Source organism: Mustelus asterias, chromosome 22 (assembly GCF_964213995.1).
Source record: "Mustelus asterias chromosome 22, sMusAst1.hap1.1, whole genome shotgun sequence".
Lineage (NCBI taxonomy): Eukaryota > Metazoa > Chordata > Chondrichthyes > Carcharhiniformes > Triakidae > Mustelus > Mustelus asterias.
In genome coordinates this window covers 61,309,935-61,329,729 of record NC_135822.1, presented here as the reverse complement: position 1 = coordinate 61,329,729, position 19,795 = coordinate 61,309,935, and the positions used below count along the sequence as shown (strand labels likewise).

Below are 19,795 nucleotides of genomic sequence, written 5' to 3'. Positions count from 1 at the left end.
CCAAATCGTTAATGTATATTGAAAAGTTGTGATCCCAGCACTGAGCCCTGAAGCACACCGCTAGTCACCAGCTGCCATCCTGAAGAAGACACCTTTATCCCCACTCTCTGTCTTCTGCCAGTCAGCCAATCCTCTATCCATGCCAGGATCTTACCCTTAACACCATGGGCTCTTAACTTATTTAACAGTCTCCTATGCAACACCTTGTCAAAGGCCTTCTGGAAATCTAAATAAATCATGTCCACTGGTTCTCCTTTATTTAACTTCCTTGTTACCTTCTCAAAGAACTCTAACAGATTCGTCAGACATGACCTCCCCTTGACGAAGCCGTGCTGACTCCGTCCTACTTTATCATGCACTTCCAAGCACTCTACGATCTCATCTTTAATAATGGACCCTAAAATCTTGTCAATGACCGAAGTCAGGCTAACCGGCCTATAATTTCCTGTCTGCTACCTCCCTCCCTCCCTTCTTAAACAGTGGTGTTACATTAGCTACTTTCCAGTCCTCTGGTACCCTTCCTGCCTCCTGTGATTCCTGAAAGATCACCACCAATGCTTCCACAATTTCCTCAGCTATCCCTTTTAGAACCCTTGGGTGTAGTCCATCCGGTCCAGGTGATTTATCCACCTTCAGACCTTTCAGTTTCCCCAGAACCTTCTCCTTAGTGATGGCCACTACACTCACCTGTGCCCCCTGACTTTCCTGGAGCTCTGGCATCCCACTGGTGCCTTCCACCATGAAGACTGATGCAAAGTAACTATTCAGTTCCTCTGCCATTTCTTTGTTTCCTATTATTACTTCTCCAGCCTCATTTTCCAGTGGTCCAATGTCTATTTTTGCCTCTCTCTTACCTTTTATGTATTGAAAAAAACTCTTCCTACCTGCTTTTATATTACTAGCTAGCTTACACTCATATTTCCTCTTCTTAAATTTAATTTGATTTGATTTATTATTGTCACATGTATTAACATACAGTAAAAAGTATTGTTTCTTGCGCGTTATACAGACAAAACATACCGTTCATAGAGAAGGAAAGGAGAGAGTGCAGAACGTAGTGTTATAGTCATAGCTCGGGTGTAGAGAAAGATCAACTTAATGCAAGGTATTGCATTATTCCCCCCTTATTACCTTTTTAGCTGTCCTCTGCTCGCTTTTAAAGGCTTCCCAATCCTCTGCCAGTTGAATGAGTGGGCAAATACATGGCAGATGCCATATAACATGGATAAATGTGAAGTTATCCACCTCGGATGGTGAAATAGAATGGCAGAGTCTTACTTAAATGGTGATAGATTGAAAAATGTTGACACACAAAGGGGTCCTGGGTGTCATTGTACACCAGTCACAAAAGCAAGCATGCATGTACAGCAAGCTGTTAGGCATGTTGGCCTTTATTGCAAGAGGACTGGAGTACAGTTGCAAGGATGCCTTACTGCAGCCAGACAGGGCCTTGGTGAGATCACACCTGGAGTATTGTACGTAGTTTCCATGTCCTTATCTAAGAAAGGATATGCTTGCCTCAGCGAGACTGCAGTAAAGGTTCACCAGACTGATTCCCAGAATGTCAGGATCATTGTATGAGGAGAGATTGGATTGACTTGGCCAGTATTAGCTGGAATTTAGAAGAACGAAAGTGGATCTAATTGAAACATGCAAAATTCTGATAGGGTTGGATGCAGGCATGTTTTATCCTCTGGCTGTGGGGGACAGGTCTAGAACTAGGGGTGTGATGCGCTATTCAGACACGAGGCTTGAAGCTCAGTAAATGAAAGGCTTTTATTTACTGTTAACGAAGCTACCAGAACTTATATACATTATCCCAGACTGAAGGGGTCCCGGCCAGAGCAGGGACTCTTATACCTCTCCCAGGAGGCGGAGCCCGACTGGGATGTGCCACAACACTACAGTACAAAGGTGTAACAACCCCACCCTAACCCCAACAGCAACAATAGCACAATCCAACAGTAACATATGTACATCCTTGTAGTACTGGCCAGCCCCAGGCTCAGTACTATCCAGTGGGAACCAACGATAGTTCACCACAGGGTGACAGTCTCAGGATACAGGCTGGGCCATTTAGGACTGAGAGGAGGAGAAACCTCTTCACTCAGAGGGTGGCGACCCTGTGGAATTCTCTACCACAGAAGGCTGTGGAGACCAAGTTACTGAATGCATTTAAGAAGGAAATTGGTAGATTTCTAGACTCTTAATGGTGTATGGGAGGAAGCAGGGGAGTATGGTGTTGAGATAGAGGATCAGCCGTGATCATAATGAATGGCGGAGGAGGCTCGAATAGCCGACTCCTGCTCCTATTTTCTATTGTAAGAAAATAAACTTCAGAATTTTTTTAATCCTTGTGATACTCGGCTGTGTTTGTATTGCAATATCACCGTCATTTCCCATCCACTCTCTTGCATATTCTGCTCATTACAGCAATCCATTTCTAATGCTACAACTCATTAAATGTCATCCATGAGACTGCTTTGTAAACTACAAGAAACAGATGGTTACCATTGGGTTACATAGATACATGCTCTGCCAGAAAGACAGCACGAGTGACTATGTTTTCTGACGCACAATTCCCCCGTGCTATCCTTTTCTCCGCCCAATACAAGCACCATCTGTGGCACACGCAAGTGTGGAGGACTGGAGTTCAGGCTGAGGAATGAACTGACGATAAGTAAAAGTAAGAGTTTGAATGACTCCACCAGGACACCCTGCTTGCTGAGTCTGTGATTTCTGGATTCAAAATCCCATTTCAGGGGCTTCGCTGGTTGTAAATGGCATCAGCACAAAAAGGCACACGGTGGCCTTGGAAATGTTTGTTGCTGTGTTTGAATCATAGAATTCAAGGCATAGGTAGCACGGTAGCACAGTGGTTAGCACGGCTGCACAGTGGTTAGCACGGTTGCACAGTGGTTAGCACGGTTGCACAGTGGTTAGCACGGCTGCCTCACAGCGCCAGAGACCCGGGATCGATTCCCAGCTTGGGTCACTGTCTGTGCGGAGTCTGCACATTCTCCCCGTGTCTGTGTGGGTTTCCTCCGGGTGCTCCGATTTCTTCCCACAGTCTGAAAGACGTGCTGGTTAGGTGCATTGACCCGAACAGGCACCGGAATGTGGCGACGAGGGGAATTTCACAGTAACTTCATTGCAGTGTTAATGTAAGCCTTACCTGTGACTAACAAATAAGTAAACTAAAACTAAAATAGGATCCCTACAGTGCAGAAAGAAGTCATTGGAACAGCAACCATCAAAAGGGGCGTCCTGGTTGTCTCCCTGTATCAGACAGCGCAGAAGGTGGCTACTTGGCCCAAAGACCTGTCCAATTAGTCCCATTCTTTTTCCAGTAACTCCATTGTAGTGTTAAAGTAAGCCTTCTTGTGACACTAATAAATAAACGTTATTCTTTCCCCATGTCATAGAGGTTTACAGCATAGAAACAGGCCCTTTGGCCCAACTTGTCCATGCCACATAGTTTTTACCACTAAGCTAGTCCCAATTGCCTGCATTTGGCCCATAGCCCTCTATACCCATCTTACCCATCTGTCTAATGCAAATGTCCATGCAATCTTTCTCCCCTCCATGTATTTACTCAATTCTCTTTTGAAAGTTGCCACTGAACCTGTTTCTGCCACCCTTGCAGACAGAGCATTCTGGATCCTAACTCACTTTGTGCAACAAGAATAATCATTTAATCTCATATCAGAGTTTGGAAAGGGTAATTACTACATTTAGACTCGTGATGGAATTAATATGAATGTCAGGACCAGAGTGTGCTGGCTTTGGCTCTCATAGCATTGCTGCCTCTCAATCAGAAAGATGGGGGTTTTAAAGACTGGTGCCCATATTGTAGACCACCACCTCGGACTGCACTTCTGGCCTGTTGCATTGAGGTGCCATTTATCAGATAAGCTGTAAAACCAAGAGTTCGCAAGCAAACATGGCTGGGGTAGGATGTGAGGGGGTTAAGATGGTGATGATACAGGGAAGGGGAACGGAGTAAATACTCATGCTCCTCATTGCCCACGAACAGTGCTGGAAAGCTGCCTTCTTACAATCCCTACAGTGCCGAAGGAGGCCATTCGGCCCATCGAGCCTGAACCGACAACAATCCCATCCAGCCCCTATCCCTGTAACTCCACATATTTACCTTGTTGATCCCCCTGACACGAAGGGGAAATTTAGCATTTGGCCAAGCAACCCAACCCCCACATCTTTGGAGCGTGGGAGGAAACCAGAGCACCCGGAGGAAACCCACGCAGACACGGGGAGAATGTGCAGACTCTGCACAGGCAGTGACCCAAGGCTGGAATCGAACCCGGGTCCCTGGCGCTGTGAGGCAGCAGTGCTAACCACTGTGCCACCCTCACTTCATACGCTCACCTTTCTCCCATATCACTTCATACCTTTGGCTGACAAAACGCTGTTATGGGTTGACATTCTATCAGGTTTATTGTAGAGCACATAGGAGATGCAACAAGTAAGTTGGAACAACATGACTGAAAGATAATTGGGATTAATTCTGGCTCTGGATGGTATTTTCAAGTGGGTGACACCGATACAGCCACTTTGATGGAGACGCAAATAAATAAATTGCCAATTTACCTCCTTTACCTGCCCCCATTGACCCACCTTCGCACTTGGGTTCAGCCCAAGCCCCCCCTGTTTGTGTGTGCTAAAATGCAACATGTGGTTTCCTGCCTCAATGTAAGTTCCAATGTTCTGACCCCAATGACGAGACACTTTCTTCCTGAGTTCGATGAGCTGTTGGATTAGCCGCCCCCAATCCTGCGTCATCAAATGCATGGTGCTTATTCTACACGGCAGCAATCATTAAGACTTCCTTCCTAGACCTTGAAGAAGCTCATGGGAAGCTGATAAATATAAACTGACAAGAGTGATGCCGAGAGGTGATTACAGCATCACTCTCCAGGGACAAGCTGTAAGGTTAAAAGATTAGCAGTGAAGACAGTAGTAGTTTCACACAGAGTAAGAGGAGCCTCGAAAGGTACATTATGTGTTTGCCACTCAAACTCTTTAGCAGCTGTGCACAGAAATAACAATCCTTGTCGAAGGAATATCATAGAATCCCTACAGTGCAGAAGGAGGCCATTCAGCCCATCGAGCCTGCACCAACAACCATCCCACCCAGACCCTACCCCCATAACCCCATAAATTTACCCTGCTAGTCCCCTGGTACACTTAGGGTCAATTTAGCATGGCCAATCAACCTAACTTGCACATCTTTGGAGTGTGGGAGGAAACCCACACAGTCACCAGAAGCCGGAATCGAACCCAGATCCCTAGCACTGTGAGGCAGCAGTGCTAACCACTGTACCACCGTGCTATCCATTCCTTGTCCAAGGAATACTGGCAGGAGCTGTCAGGTATGTCGAAGTACATTTAAAATTTAATACTGCACTGCCAAATGTAACTTGGAAAACTTGTGCTGGAGTAGACAGCACAGAACAGAGCCCTCCCAGTCTGTGTCCTGATGGCTCCAAAACAAGACGGGGAACTCAGCTGATGGGAAAATTGCATCAGACTGGTGATGGTGCCTGAACTTCACTTGCTTCTATTAATTTTCAACATCTGGGCCACAACAATTAACTTTAAGTTAATTTAACACCATCAGTCATGCAGCTGTCCCTCAACTCAAAAAAATTCCACCCCTCCTGTTTCTGCCCTCTTATTCTTCTTTCACTCTCTCTGTCCTCACCAGCATGACCCTCCCACCCCCTTTCTCCTCATTTTTGTTTGTCACCTTATATGGGGGAGGGAAGGGCAGTCACTGTGCTTTAGCACAGTGGTTAGCACTGCTGCCTTACAACGCCAGGGACCTGGGTTCGATCCCCAGCTTGGGTCACTGTCTGTGCGGAGTCTGCCCGTTCTCCCTGTATCTGCGTGGGTTTCCTCTGGGTGCACCGGTTTCCTCCCACAATCTGAAAGACGTGCTGGTTAGGTGCATTGGTAAATTCTCCCTCAGTGTATCCAAGCAGGCGCCAGAGTGTGGTGACTAGGGGATTTTCACAGTAACTTCATTGCAGTGTTAATGTAAGCCTACTTGTGGCACTAATAAACATGAAAAAAAATTGTTTAAATGACAAGCCAAACAGTGACTTTCCTCTGCTGTATACCTCTCCGATCTCACGATTTTAAATGTCCCACCTAAACATGTATTCTCAACAGACCCTCAACAGAGGAGCTCATCTGACTCTCTCTTTCCCTATCCAAAGACCAAATTGGCAACAGATTTTTTTTTAATACTGTCACAAGTAGGCTTACATTCACACTGTAATGAAGTTACTGTGACAATCTCCTAGTCGCCACACTCCGGTGCCTGTTGGGGACACTGAGGGAGAATATGTAGCATTTGGAACAGAGTGGGTAATTCATTTCCTCAGCTTGGCTTTGTCACTCAATTAGATCATGGTTTATATGCTGCATTTTCCTACTTTTGGCCCACATCCTTAAGTACCATTATCTGACAAAAATCTATCCATCTCAAGTATTGAAAGCTCTGATTGTTCCAGCATCCAGGAACTTGATAGAGAGTCTTCCAGATTTCCACTACTGGGGGGAAAAAAAAGCTGGCTCTCATGTTTGCATCTGTTCATCTCCTTTTCACAATTACACCCCCTTTCCCAACTCTCCGAAAAAAGCGGATCACAGCCAGGGAAATTCTACCACAAAATTAAAATAGGACCAATATTTTTAATTTTCTAATCAGCCCGTCTCTTTTTTTTTAAATTGTAGCTCCATTCACATTTCTACAGCTGTTTTTATTCCAAACCACACACTTGTCATTGAGAAATGAGACTGTTTTATATACCTCTAGGCAGGTCACTTGATGAACAGAACATCCACTCACTACTCTGTGATTAAAACCAGAGCTTGAATACTTCTACGGCACTGCTCTAAGACTCGGCTTTCTCTAAAAACTGAACATAATTATCCACCCCACCACCTCCCCAACCCCCACCGCCTCCCCACAACTCCCCCCCCCCTCCCCCCCGCCCCACCACCACCCCCAAACCCACTTCATGGTCATTTAGAAAGTACAACGAAAAGGAAAACACAAAGTATTCACTGCTGAGACAGAAAAGTAAGAATGTCATGGAATAGAAAAGGTGTTTTGTGTCTCAAGAACATAGAACAGTACAGCACGGGAATAGGCCCTTCAGCCCATGATGTTGTGCCGAACATGATGCCAAATTAAACTAATCCCTTCTGCCTGCCCTTGCTCCATATCCCTCTATTCCTTGCGTATTCATGTGCTTATCTAAAAGCCCCTTAAACGCCCCTATCATATCTGCCTCCACCACCACCCCTGGCAGCGCGTTCCAGACACCGACCACTCTCTGTGTAAAAAAAACTTGTCCCTCACATCTCCTTTGAACTTTCCCCCCTCTCACCTTAAGTGCACGTCTCCTACTGTCAACCCTATCTATGCCTCTCATAATTTTATGGACTTCTAGATTTCTTGGTGGGATTTTCACAGCAACTTCATTGTGGTGTTAATGCAAGCCTACTTGTGACAAATGAATAAACCTTTTAAGGTCTCCCCTCAGCTCCAAAGAAAACAACCCTAGTTTGTCCAGTCTCTTCTTATAGCTCATGCACTCTAATTCAGGCAACATACTGGTAAACCTCTTCTGCACCCTCTCCAAAGCCTACTTATGTTGCTAGGAGTTGCTAGGTCACGTTGCTAGGAGTTTACTATAGGCCCCCAAATAGTAATAGAGATGTGGAGGAAGAAATTGCTAAGCAGATTATGGATACGTGTGGGGGTCACAGGGTAGTTGTCATGGGGGACTTTAACTTTCCAAATATTGATTGGAACCTTTGTAGGTCAAATAGTTTGGATGGGGCACTTTTTGTGCAGTGTGTGCAGGAGGGTTTCCTGACACAATATGTGGATAGGCCGACAAGGGGTGAGGCCACATTGGATTTGGTACTGGGAAATGAACCGGGCCAAGTGTTAGATTTGGTTGTGGGAGAGAACTTTGGAGATAGTGACCACAATTCGGTGTCTTTTGTTATTGCAATGGAGAGGGATAGGGCCGGACGGCAGGGCAAGGCTTACAATTGGGGGAGAGGTAATTATGATGCGATTAGGCAAGAATTAGGGGGCATAAGATGGGAACAGAAACTGCCAGGGAAAGGCACTGATGAAAAGTGGAACTTTTTCAAGGAACAAATACTGGGTGTCCTTGATAGGTATGTCCCTGTCAGGCAGGGAGGAAATGGCCGAGTGAGGGAACCGTGGTTCACAAAAGAGGTGGAATGTCTTGTGAAAAGGAAGAGGGAAGCTTATGTAGGGATGAGGAAACAAGGTTCAGATGGCTCGACTGAGGGTTACAAGTTAGCAAGGAACGAGCTGAAAAAGGGGCTGAGGAGAGCTAGGAGGGGACATGAGAAGTCCTTGGCGGGTCGGATCAAGGAAAACCCCAAGGCTTTTTACTCTTATGTGAGGAATAAAAGAATGACCAGGGTGAGGTTAGGGCCGGTCAAGGACAGTGGTGGGAACTTGTGTATGGAATCAGTAGAGATAGGCGAGGTGATGAATGAATACTTTTCTTCAGTGTTCACCAAGGAGAGGGGCCATCTTTTTCAGGAAGAGAAGGTGTTACAGGCTAATAGGCTGGAGGAAATAGATGTTCGGAGGGAGGATGTATTGGCAGTTTTGAATAAACTGAAGGTCGATAAGTCCCCTGGGCCTGATGAAATGTATCCTAGGATTCTTTGGGAGGCGAGGGATGAGATTGCAGAGCCTTTGGCTTTGATCTTTGGGTCCTCGCTGTCCACGGGGATGGTGCCAGAGGACTGGAGAGTGGCAAATGTTGTTCCTCTGTTTAAGAAAGGGAATAGAAATGACCCTGGTAATTATAGACCGGTTAGTCTGACTTCGGTGGTTGGTAAATTGATGGAAAAGGTCCTTAGGGATGGGATTTACGACCATTTAGAAAGATGCGGATTAATCCGGGATAGTCAGCACGGATTTGTGAAGGGCAAATCGTGCCTCACAAATTTGATAGAATTTTTTGAGGAGGTAACTAGGTGTGTTGATGAAGGTAGGGCGGTTGATGTCATATACATGGATTTTAGTAAGGCGTTTGATAAGGTCCCCCATGGTCGGCTTATGATGAAAGTAAGGAGGTGTGGGATAGAGGGAAAGTTGGCCGATTGGATAGGTAACTGGCTGTCTGATCGAAGACAGAGGGTGGTGGTGGATGGAAAATTTTCGGACTGGAGGCAGGTTGCTAGCGGAGTGCCGCAGGGATCGGTGCTTGGTCCTCTGCTCTTTGTGATTTTTATTAATGACTTAGAGGAGGGGGCTGAAGGGTGGATCAGTAAATTTGCTGATGACACCAAGATTGGTGGAGTAGTGGATGAGGTGGAGGGCTGTTGTAGGCTGCAAAGAGACATAGATAGGATGCAAAGCTGGGCTGAAAAATGGCAAATGGAGTTTAACCCTGATAAATGTGAGGTGATTCATTTTGGTAGGACTAATTTAAATGTGGATTACAGGGTCAAAGGTAGGGTTCTGAAGACTGTGGAGGAACAGAGAGATCTTGGGGTCCATATCCACAGATCTCTAAAGGTTGCCACTCAAGTGGATAGAGCTGTGAAGAAGGCATATAGTGTGTTAGCTTTTATTAACAGGGGGTTGGAGTTTAAGAGCCGTGGGGTTATGCTGCAACTGTACAGGACCTTGGTGAGACCGCATTTGGAATATTGCGTGCAGTTCTGGTCACCTCACTATAAGAAGGATGTGGAAGCGCTGGAAAGAGTGCAGAGGAGATTTACCAGGATGCTGCCTGGTTTGGAGTGTCGGTCTTATGAGGAAAGGTTGAGGGAGCTGGGGCTGTTCTCTCTGGAGCGGAGGAGATTGAGGGGAGACTTAATAGAGGTTTATAAAATGATGAAGGGGATAGATCGAGTGAACGTTCAAAGACTATTTCCTCGGGTGGATGGAGCTATTACGAGGGGGCATAACTATAGGGTTCATGGTGGGAGATATAGGAAGGATATCAGAGGTAGGTTCTTCACGCAGAGAGTGGTTGGGGTGTGGAATGGACTGCCTGCAGTGATAGTGGAGTCAGACACTTTAGGAACATTTAAGCGGTTATTGGATAGGCACATGGAGCACACCAGGATGGTAGGGAGTGGGATAGCTTGATCTTGGTTTCAGATGAAGGTCGGCACAACATCGTGGGCCGAAGGGCCTGTTCTGTGCTGTACTGTTCTATGTTCTATGTTCTATGTTCTCTTTTGCTGTGTGTACGCAATCTGCATGAGTTGTATGTGTCAGTATGTGGAATCGTCTGTCTAAAGTGTGCATGTGCGTACAATATATGCGTGTGTGCAAAATGTATAGAGTCATATTTATATGCTGCATCTATGCGGGTGCATATTTAAGCCTTCATACATAACTAGTCAGGTAAAAAGGCTCACAGAACACTGAATGAGGTTACTAAGCAAGAAGGCGCAATTCATTCACCTTGTCCCATATGAAATATGCATTCACCACTGGAAAAAAAGATTCTAACTTTCATATTTCAAGAATGTTGAACTACAGAGACTGTATCCATGAATTTGGTGATGCCCCCAAGTGGCACCTGTAACAAAGCCTTCTTTGACAGCCGTGCCAGTTTGTGGCTTTGCACTGGGAACTGAGCAGATCTGCACATGCCCCAAACAGATGACAGTCCCCTTTTATCAAATTTTCATGTAGATTTTGTTTTTAATCACAAAACTACTGACAAGTGCCCAGAGAGATTGGTCTCACACCGTTTGTTTCTATGCATAAGTAGCTGCAACCAAAAGGTAAACCAGCTGGATTGGGTCAGATCAGATGTCAACAAGTAACATGTGTCAAAAAAAAACAGGACCACTGCCTTGGCCATTCCTCATAAATTGCAACAAGAATTGTGCATGGAACTCAGCCTGAACTCCAGTTTGGATGGAGTGGATTTCTTGAAATGTGTGCAGAGGAACTTTTTAGGTCAATATATAGAGGTTCCAATGAGTGTCAGTGCAGTGCTGGACCCAATTCTGGGCTGGGGAAAGAAGCCAGACAGGTGGTTGAGGTAGTGGTGGGGGAGCATTTTAGTGATAGCGATCACAACATGGTACAATTTAAGCTTGTTATGGACATAAAAAAGAGACAAGTTGCAAAAAAAAGTTTTGGATTGGGATAAGAACGGATTTTAGTAAACTAAGGCAGGATCTGGCCAAGGTAACTGGGGACAGCTACCTGTGGGGAAATCTACAGAAGAGCAGTGAGGGGGGGTGCGTTCAAAAAGGAAATGGGGAGGGTACAAGCCCAACTAGTTCCCACTACGGTGATAGGAAGGACTAACAAGCCCAGAGAACCAGGGATGACCAGAGATATTCAGAATATGATGAGAAGGAGAGAAGTTTTTCGCAAGAGGAGCAAATTAGCGGAGGCATTAGTGGAGTACAGAAAGTGCAGGATGGAGCTTAAGAAAGCAAGTGGAGAGCAAAGAGGGAATATGAGAAAGCTCTGGCTGGTAAAATATGGGAAAATCCCAAGATATTCAATAAGTATATAAATGGGAACAGGGTAATCAGAGAAAGGGCCCATTCGGGACCAAAGGGGCAATCTCTGGGTGAAGTCAGAGGACATTGGTAGAGTGTTGAACGAATACTTCACATCTGTCTTCATCCAAGAGAATGAGGATGATGGTATGGAATTCAGGGAGAGAGACTGCGAGGTGCTTGAGCAAATTGACATAGGGAGTGACAAGGTGTTGGAGATGTTGGTCGACTTTAAAATGGGCAAATCTCCAGGTCCAGATGAATTGTGTCCCAGGCTGTTGTGGGAGGCAAGAGAAGAGATTGCAGGGGCTCTAACCAAAATTTTTAATTCCTATCTGGTCACAGGGGAGGTGCCAGAGGACTGGAGAACAGCTAATGTGGTTCCGTGATTTAAGAAGGGTTGTGGAGATAAACCAGGGAACTACAGACCAGTGAGTCTTATGTTAGTAGTGCAAAAATTGTTGGAGAAAATTCTGAAGGAAAGAATCTGCCTCTACCTCCAGGGTTGATCAGGGATAGTCTGCATAGCTTTGTTAGAGGGAGGTCATGCCGAACAAATTTATTGATTTTTTTTTGAGGAGGTGACCACGTGTGTGGTTGGAGGTAGTGCAGTTGATTATAGTCTATATGGATTTCAGCAAAGCCTTTGACTAGGTCCCAAACGGGAGACTTATAAAAAAGGCAAATGCACATGGGATACGTGGTAATTTGATGAGGTGGATTCAGAATTGGCTTAGTTGTAGGAGAGAGAGTGTGATGACAGAAGGCTGCTTGGGTGACTGGAAGCCAGTGTTCAGTGGTGTACCACAGGGATCTGTGCTGGGTCCCCATTTATATAAAGAACATAGATGACTATGTGGGGGGGGTAGGATTAGTAAGTTTGCAGATGACACTAAGATTGGATGGGTGGTTCACAGTGAGGTTGAATGTCTCGGGCTACAGGAAGATATAGACGGAATGGTCAAACGGGCAGGTAAGTGGCAGATGGAATTTAACGCTGCCAAGTGTGAGGTGATACACTTTGGAAGGACAAATTTGACAAGGAAGTATTCAAAGAATGGCATGGCACCAGGAGGCTCTGAGGAACAAAGGGACTTTTGAATGTTTTTCAATAGATCTCTGAAAGCAGAAGAGCGTGTTGGTAAGGTAGTGAAAAAGGAATATGGGACACTTGCCTTTATCAATTGAGGCATGGGTTACAAAAGCAGAGAGGTCATGTTGGAGTTGTATAGAACTTTGGTGAGGCCACAGCTGGAGTACTGTGTGCAATTCTGGTCACCACATTATAGGAAGATGTGATTGCATTGGAGGGGGTGTAAAGGAAATTCACCAGGATGTTGCCTGGGACGGTGGTGGAGGTGGGTTGCCTCACATCCTTTCAAAAGTACCGGGATGAGCACTTGGCACGCCATAACATTCAAGGCTATGGGCCAAGTGCTGGTAAATGGGATTAGGTAGGTAGGTATTTCTCACATGTCAATGCAGATTTGATGGTTCGAAGGGCCTCTTCTGCAGTGTGTGACTCTATGAAACTTTTTGTGGCAGCAACCAAGAAGGTTACAAGCAAGGAAACCTCAGTAGCTTAGTTAATAAAACTGCTCTAACCAGTGTGAAACTATCTCATTGATTAGGAAAAGCCAAGGTTTGCTCTGTGGTCCATGTTGAGTTGAATGATCTCAACCGTAATGGAGTTCATAGGCTGTTGAATGATAAACAAGTCAAACATGATTTCTTCTTCTAATTGCTAACCAATAATCACTCTATGAATGCAATATGTGTGTATGAAGCAAAGACATGACTGTATTGAGGTGCCCCATAGAGTGAAACCGCTTGCTCAACTCCTAGCCATTGGGGTGGAATGAGTAAGAGTGCCCATGGAACAGTAACCCAACACCTGTGCAAGGGGGTGTGGAGAACAGCAGCAACACAAAGTGAAAAAAATGCATGAACACTACAGAAGTTTCTCCTTTTGTAACATCGGAGGGAATTTTAACTGCATTAACAGTTAGAATGGGGCGGCACGGTAGCACAGTGGTTAGCACTGCTGCTTCACAGCTCCAGGGTCCTGGGTTCGATTCCCGGCTCGGGTCACTGTCTGTGTGGAGTTTGCACATTCTCCTCGTGTCTGCGTGGGTTTCCTCCAGGTGCTCTGGTTTCCTCCCACAGTCCAAAGATGTGCGGGTTAGGTTGATTGGCCAGGTTAAAAATTGCCCCTTAGAGTCCTGGGATGCGTAGATTAGAGGGATTAGTGGGTAAATATGTGGGGGTAGGGCCTGGGTGGGATTGTGGTCGGTGCAGACTCGATGGGCCGAATGGCCTCCTTCTGCACTGTAGGGATTCTATTCTATTCTATTCTATTCTAACAGATGGGCTTGGGTCAAGAGGGAGGCTCCAAGTGTTAAAAATATATTGTACTCGACCAAAAAACTGGCTACAACCCAAGATAAATTAATAATCTCTCTGCTTGCTCCAAAAAAAAATTCATCTTCTGGGTGCAAGAAACCAAAGGTGTGTTTTAAAAAGTTTTTGCATGTATTTTTCTTCAATTTACAAGAAACTAACTATACTCTAATGTGGTGAGAAAATAGTTTTGTGTACCTTTCAGGAAGCATTTTCAGTGGTTTAAAATAAGATTTTAAAATGCTTATTTTTGTGATGAACCTATTTCGAACTGAATTGAGCTTCTCTGGGTTACCACTGAAATATATCAAGAGTTACTTAACGCAGCCTGAATGCTTTGGTTCACAATAGATTTTCCATTCAATGATGTGCAAATGAGTTTGAACAGAAATTCTCTGCTCAAAACACTTTACCAAATGGGTGCAATTTGTGCCAATATTTTTCCAATTGCACTCTTTGAAAACTCTATCCAGCAGTTCCTTTCATGAATGACTCTGGAAGTTTTTCTGTGAAGCAAGTAGCAATAAAGGCATTGTTTCATTTACAACTATCAGTCCCATTCACAGGCCCAAATGCTAATCTGTTAATAATTATTCATCAGTGCTTCGTAATCGCTGGCCAAGATAAACATTGCAGCTTGATAAAACAGTTCGGGTTGTCACTTTGTTCCAAATATAAATACTATTCTTCTGACTACATGACAATCTTGTCCCATTCTAGGATGCGAGGCCTCCGTCTCAGGATAATGGGTAGCAAATTTAAAACTGAGTGGAAGAGAAACGGTTTCTCCCAAAGGGTTGTGAATCTTGTGGAATTCGCTACCCCAAATGGATGCTGGGACAGTGAGTAAATTTAAGGAGGAGTTAGACAGATTTTTAATTGGTTGAAGGGTTATGGGGAGAAGGCAGGAAAATGGGGATGAGGAGCATATCAGCCATGATCGAATGGCGGAGCGAACTCGATGGGCCAAATGGCCTAATTCTGCTCCTCTCTCTTATGAATTTATGAACATTGCATTCTTCATCACTGCACTCAATCTATTTTCCAATTTATCAGGAGGGAACACCTCTATAAGGCCTGTGAAGAGGACCCTTTGGTCAAATACAAATGTTATATTTAGACTGACCTAAATTTGTATGATCAAGCCTGGGCTTGGATTGTTTTAAGGCTGGCTCCAGCCTATACAGGGGGGGGGGGGGGGGGTCAAAGCCCACACCACTCAAATTCCAGTCTTCAGACTACACATTAAAATATAATGAGCTGATGCAGAGACTATTGTAACATCAATGAAATGACAAGCTCATGCAGTAAGCAAAAAACCCAACACAACAGCTTGCCTTTATATTTTAAAAAAACACATAATGGAATGATTGGAAGAGATTTGGCCAAAAAGCTGGATTTAAAAGAACATTTCAAAAAGGAGACACAGGAATCCCAAATCTTAAGCATATGAATTCATGGCTGCCGAAGACGCTGTAGCTTACATACTTGTTAGCATGTCTCAAAATGGGCTTTTGGCTAGATATAATGCGATTGGTATCCAGATCCTCTGTCCTTGCAAGAAGCCAATGCCTCTGGGAGAGAGATTTGCATTGAATACTAACTACTGAATTGCAATTATTCAACAGCATTCAAACAGAAGCCGAACAAAAACAACCATTTATTTGGATGTTTGTTCGGGGTCAGACAAGTCCGTCCTCTTGTATGAGTTGACTGCTTAATAAGACCGATGCAACCATTGTCCCTTTAAGACATACGAGATTCCGCACATCATATATTTGCTGAAAATATTGCAGAAGGGAAACAGTGAAAGCAAGCGTTTGCACTGCCCAGCAGGGGGGCCTGATTGGAGGGCCAACAACATTCCCATTGCCAATGAAGTTCAAATTCAATATTCACAGTGTAATCTCTCAACGGCATGCTTCCTTTCAGTACTGGAAATTATGAATTGTTGCTGGATTATCATTTCGTGGCTGTCGCCAACCTTCTGGTACCTCACTCCAATGGCCCAGGAAATGTCTCCAGGCTCTTCGGCCACGAGCATGACCCTTGCCCAATATAGACAGGAAGGGTCTCCGATCTCTCATACCCCCCTCCCCAATGATATGACCCCAACGACACATTTCAGGAAAATCTATTCAACTTTTGCAACGAATGCGACCATCAACATGCACCTCTTGTGCAAATACCTCAGTGAAAGACGAGGGGGCGGGGGGAGGGGGAAACATCTGACCAAGTGCCAAAGGAAGTATTGAAATCTGCTAGGATAAAATAAAACACATTCGAACTTTGCGCATTCAATTCAACAACATCCTCATAAAAAAAGGATTCTGTAATTATGATTACCTGGTGCAAATGTAATGTTGCTCTGATATGACAGAGTAACTGGCAGGTAAATTCTACCTTTACAGTACAAATATACCTGCCTCCCACAGAAGAAAACTTAAAAAGGATGCATGTAGACATCGCCAAATATAAAGTCACTGACATGGGAAGGTCCTACAGCAATGAACATAACCGTAAACTGCAGACGATGGGATTATATTGTTTAAGATCCCTTTGATTAGATTACTCGAAATGACTTCAAGATTATTTATTAATTTATTTCAGCGCCAATTTGGAGTTAGGCAGGATCGATTTCACAAACTGAGGGGTGGGGGACAGAATAAAGTTCACGGTTAGGCGCTTGCACAGCCAGAATATTTTGAGACAGCTGGAGGTCAAAGTTTCCCCCTGGAGAACCGGCAGACTGGATATTCCAACAGCAGCTCTGCTTTCCTTTTTGACATACCTTTTGTCGCCGACCCAGCGATTTGCCGCCGTTCAAGTCGAGACACACAAAAAGCGTGGCCTCGCTCACAAGCAGGTTGGCTGAAAATAAACTCTTCCAGCGGTTAGGGGAAGGGATAAACGAACACCCCGGAGAGAGCACAACACTGGCAAAGTTAGCCACCGGAGAGTGGGGCTGCTATCATTGTTTCAATCCAGTAACAAGGGCAATTCTTTTCTCTCTCTCTCTCTCCACTCCCCCCCCCCCCCCCCCCAGCCCCCCAAACTGTTCTGTTCCCATCCATCATGGACAAAGAATCGGATTTCAGTAAAGGGGAAATGATTAGATATGGTCCCTCCATCTAACCCTAGGGGTCATAGTTTGAGGATAAGGGGCAAACCTTTTTGGGACTGAGGTGAGGAGAAATTTCTACACCCAGAGAGTGACGAATGTGTGCAATCCACTACCACAGAAAGTAGTTGAAGCCAAAACGTTGTCTGATTTCAAGCAAAATATTAGATATAGCTCTTGGGGCTAAAGGGATCAAGGGATATGGGAGGAAGGGGGGGGGGGGTATCAGGATATTGAATCTGATGATCAGCCATGATCAAAATGAATGGCGGAGCAGGCTAGAAGGGCCGAATGGCCTTCTCCTGCTTCTACTTTCCATGTAACCCTGTTTTTGAACTGGGTAAAAATACATCCAAACACAGCACAGACAAGAATTCAGCACACCACGCTTCAGCTTTCCTACATAGGGATTTTCACAGTAACTTAATTGCAGTGTTAATGTGAGCCTACTTGTGATACTGATAAATAAACTTTAAACTAAACTTCAGCAATGGGATAAAACAGACACCCAGGGTCATCTCTGTAAAGTTATCCCCCCACCCACCTTTTTTGTTGAAGTTTATTTCTTTTCCGTATGTCATGCCTTAGGCAGCGAAAGCCTTACCTTGCGAGCTGGTGGATAGAGTGGCGTTGGGGTTTGGGAAGACGATGCACAAGTCATTGTCAAGGGGGAATTTGTCGCACTTCAGCATGTCGGGCCAGGGGAAGCCGAAGAACTCCATGACAGGTGTGCAGGCATCTCGGACCGCCGTGCAGAGGGAGCGGCACGGGTAGATGGGTCTGTCCAGGCAGATGGGAGCGTAGAGGGAGCACAGGAAGAGTTGGGTGTTGGGGTGACAGTTCTTGTTGAGAAGCGGCACCCAGCTGCTGGCTTGTTGCTGCACCTCCTCCATGGTCTCGTGGTCCAACAGGTTGGGCAGACTCATCTTGTGATAGCCCACGTTATTGCACAGTCTCAGGGCAAAAGGGATGTCCACGCAGTGCGGTGGCTTGATGTAAAAGCGACTGTCCGCTTGCCAGCTGGGATCTTCCACCTCCATCGGGGCACAGCGGGCAAACAGTCCTATGCTCAGTGTGAGAAAGGCCGTGTAAAAGTTCCAGCAAGCCTTGCCTGAAATGCCTCCTTCTCCCATTTTTTTCCCCCTGTCGTTTCTTTGTTGTTGGAAAGTCCTGTATGAGGGCTGCAAAGTTACTGTCCCCTGCGCTGATTTTTGGACTTTAAGCTTCACTCTCCAAGAACAACCTTCCCAGCCAAAAAAGGAGCAGTTTTGGTCTTATTGTACACTCGGCTTTAGAAACAAGAACGCCTCGAAGATATCAGTACCTGTCTCTGTTTTTTCATTATCCAGTCTGGCCAGGTTCTCTCTGTGTGTGTGTGTGTGTGTGCCTGTCTTTCTTCCCTCAAATCACCTCTCTTTCAGTTCTCTTGAGTGTGTATATTAGGAGGAGTGCTGATGTATGAAGCTTGCCCTCACTGCTCACATACACCCAGTTCCTCAGCATCAAGTTTGGAATGTGCAGCCTTCTGTCTTCATTACAACCCCTGCGTCTCGCTCAGCAACCAATCAGCCCGTGTCCGTCCTCCTCCCCCCACTCCCTCCCTATTCCACCCCTCTGCAAGTGTCAATTACAGCTTTTATTTACCAATCCGTGACAGGCAGCTACCCCCACCCACCCCTCTTCCTCTCCCCACAAACACCCACACCTCCTCATTCTCTCCAACCCACTGCTTTTCTCCTGCACCGAAATAAGACAATCGCGGTAACATATTGAGATTGAAAAGTAGCAGATTGTATTTGCTTCTCTCCAAGCTTTTGTCTCCCCAGCAGGTCTAACACCAGTTAAAACTCGGGTATGTGTGGCACCGTTTTTATCCCCTCCCCTCCCCACCAAAGTTTAACTTATTCAAAGTCCCGACATGCGTTTTTTTTCCCAATGACCTACTTGTCAGCTCCGGGTCAGTTTCGTAAATCCAACAGAAAAGAACAGCCCACCCCAGCCAGCACTCACTCGGTCCCTGGTCTAATTTTTAACTCTTTTCACAGTCATTGCTCGGAGGGGGGGGGGGGCGGGGGGGCGGAGGGGGGAGAGAGAAGTCTGTAGCCTTGCTGCCGCCCAGTAAAACTTTTCAAAAAAACACACATTCCACCTTCCTTATTGGAGCGGATTTGTTCCAGGAAGGCATTTCTCTTTTTCAAAAAAAAATCATTTCTTTTGTTTCAACTTGCTTGGCAGAAGTTGAACCGAGGCCAAGTTACTGTCTTGCCACCCATTTCACAAGGAAAAGTGAGTTGGTGGAACTTTGCAGAGCAGATAGTGAGTGCTCTGAAGCGTTGTGAATGAAACGCCATTACCCTTGTCAGCTTCTTAATTGGCTGAAAGAGCAGTCTCTTTCAGGAACCTTTTCATCAAATCTGAATTCTGATGCATGTCAACATCCTTCATCTTTTATGGGGGCTTTCCTCCCTCTGTTGGGTCTGCGTGCTTGAGGCTTTTGTGGGGGAGAAGATAATTGACTTTGAAGCAAATTGGATGAGTTGTTGCAGGCAAGTTCCATCTGCATCGCCACTATCATCAAAACAGCTTACCGTCAGCACTCATACTTGTTTCAACCGCCGTACGTGCCCCCACTGAGGTTGGCCCAACATTACAACCCCCCCCCCCCTCTCTGCTACACACAAGTTCCACCCCCTCACTGGGCTGGTG

At 45.5% G+C, this 19,795-nt stretch overlaps 1 protein-coding gene across 1 annotated transcript in view; it reads right to left on the bottom strand.

Annotated features, from left to right (window-relative positions):
- Positions 1-18,707, bottom strand: part of sfrp1a (secreted frizzled-related protein 1a) — a 131,179-nt gene extending 112,472 nt beyond the window's left edge. Inside the window, exon 1 of the mRNA XM_078239383.1 lies at positions 17,694-18,707. Within this exon, the coding sequence (XP_078095509.1) occupies positions 17,694-18,222 (529 nt within the window). The 5' untranslated portion in view covers positions 18,223-18,707. The remainder of the gene's footprint in view (positions 1-17,693) is intronic.
- Positions 18,708-19,795: the final 1,088 nt, after the last annotated feature.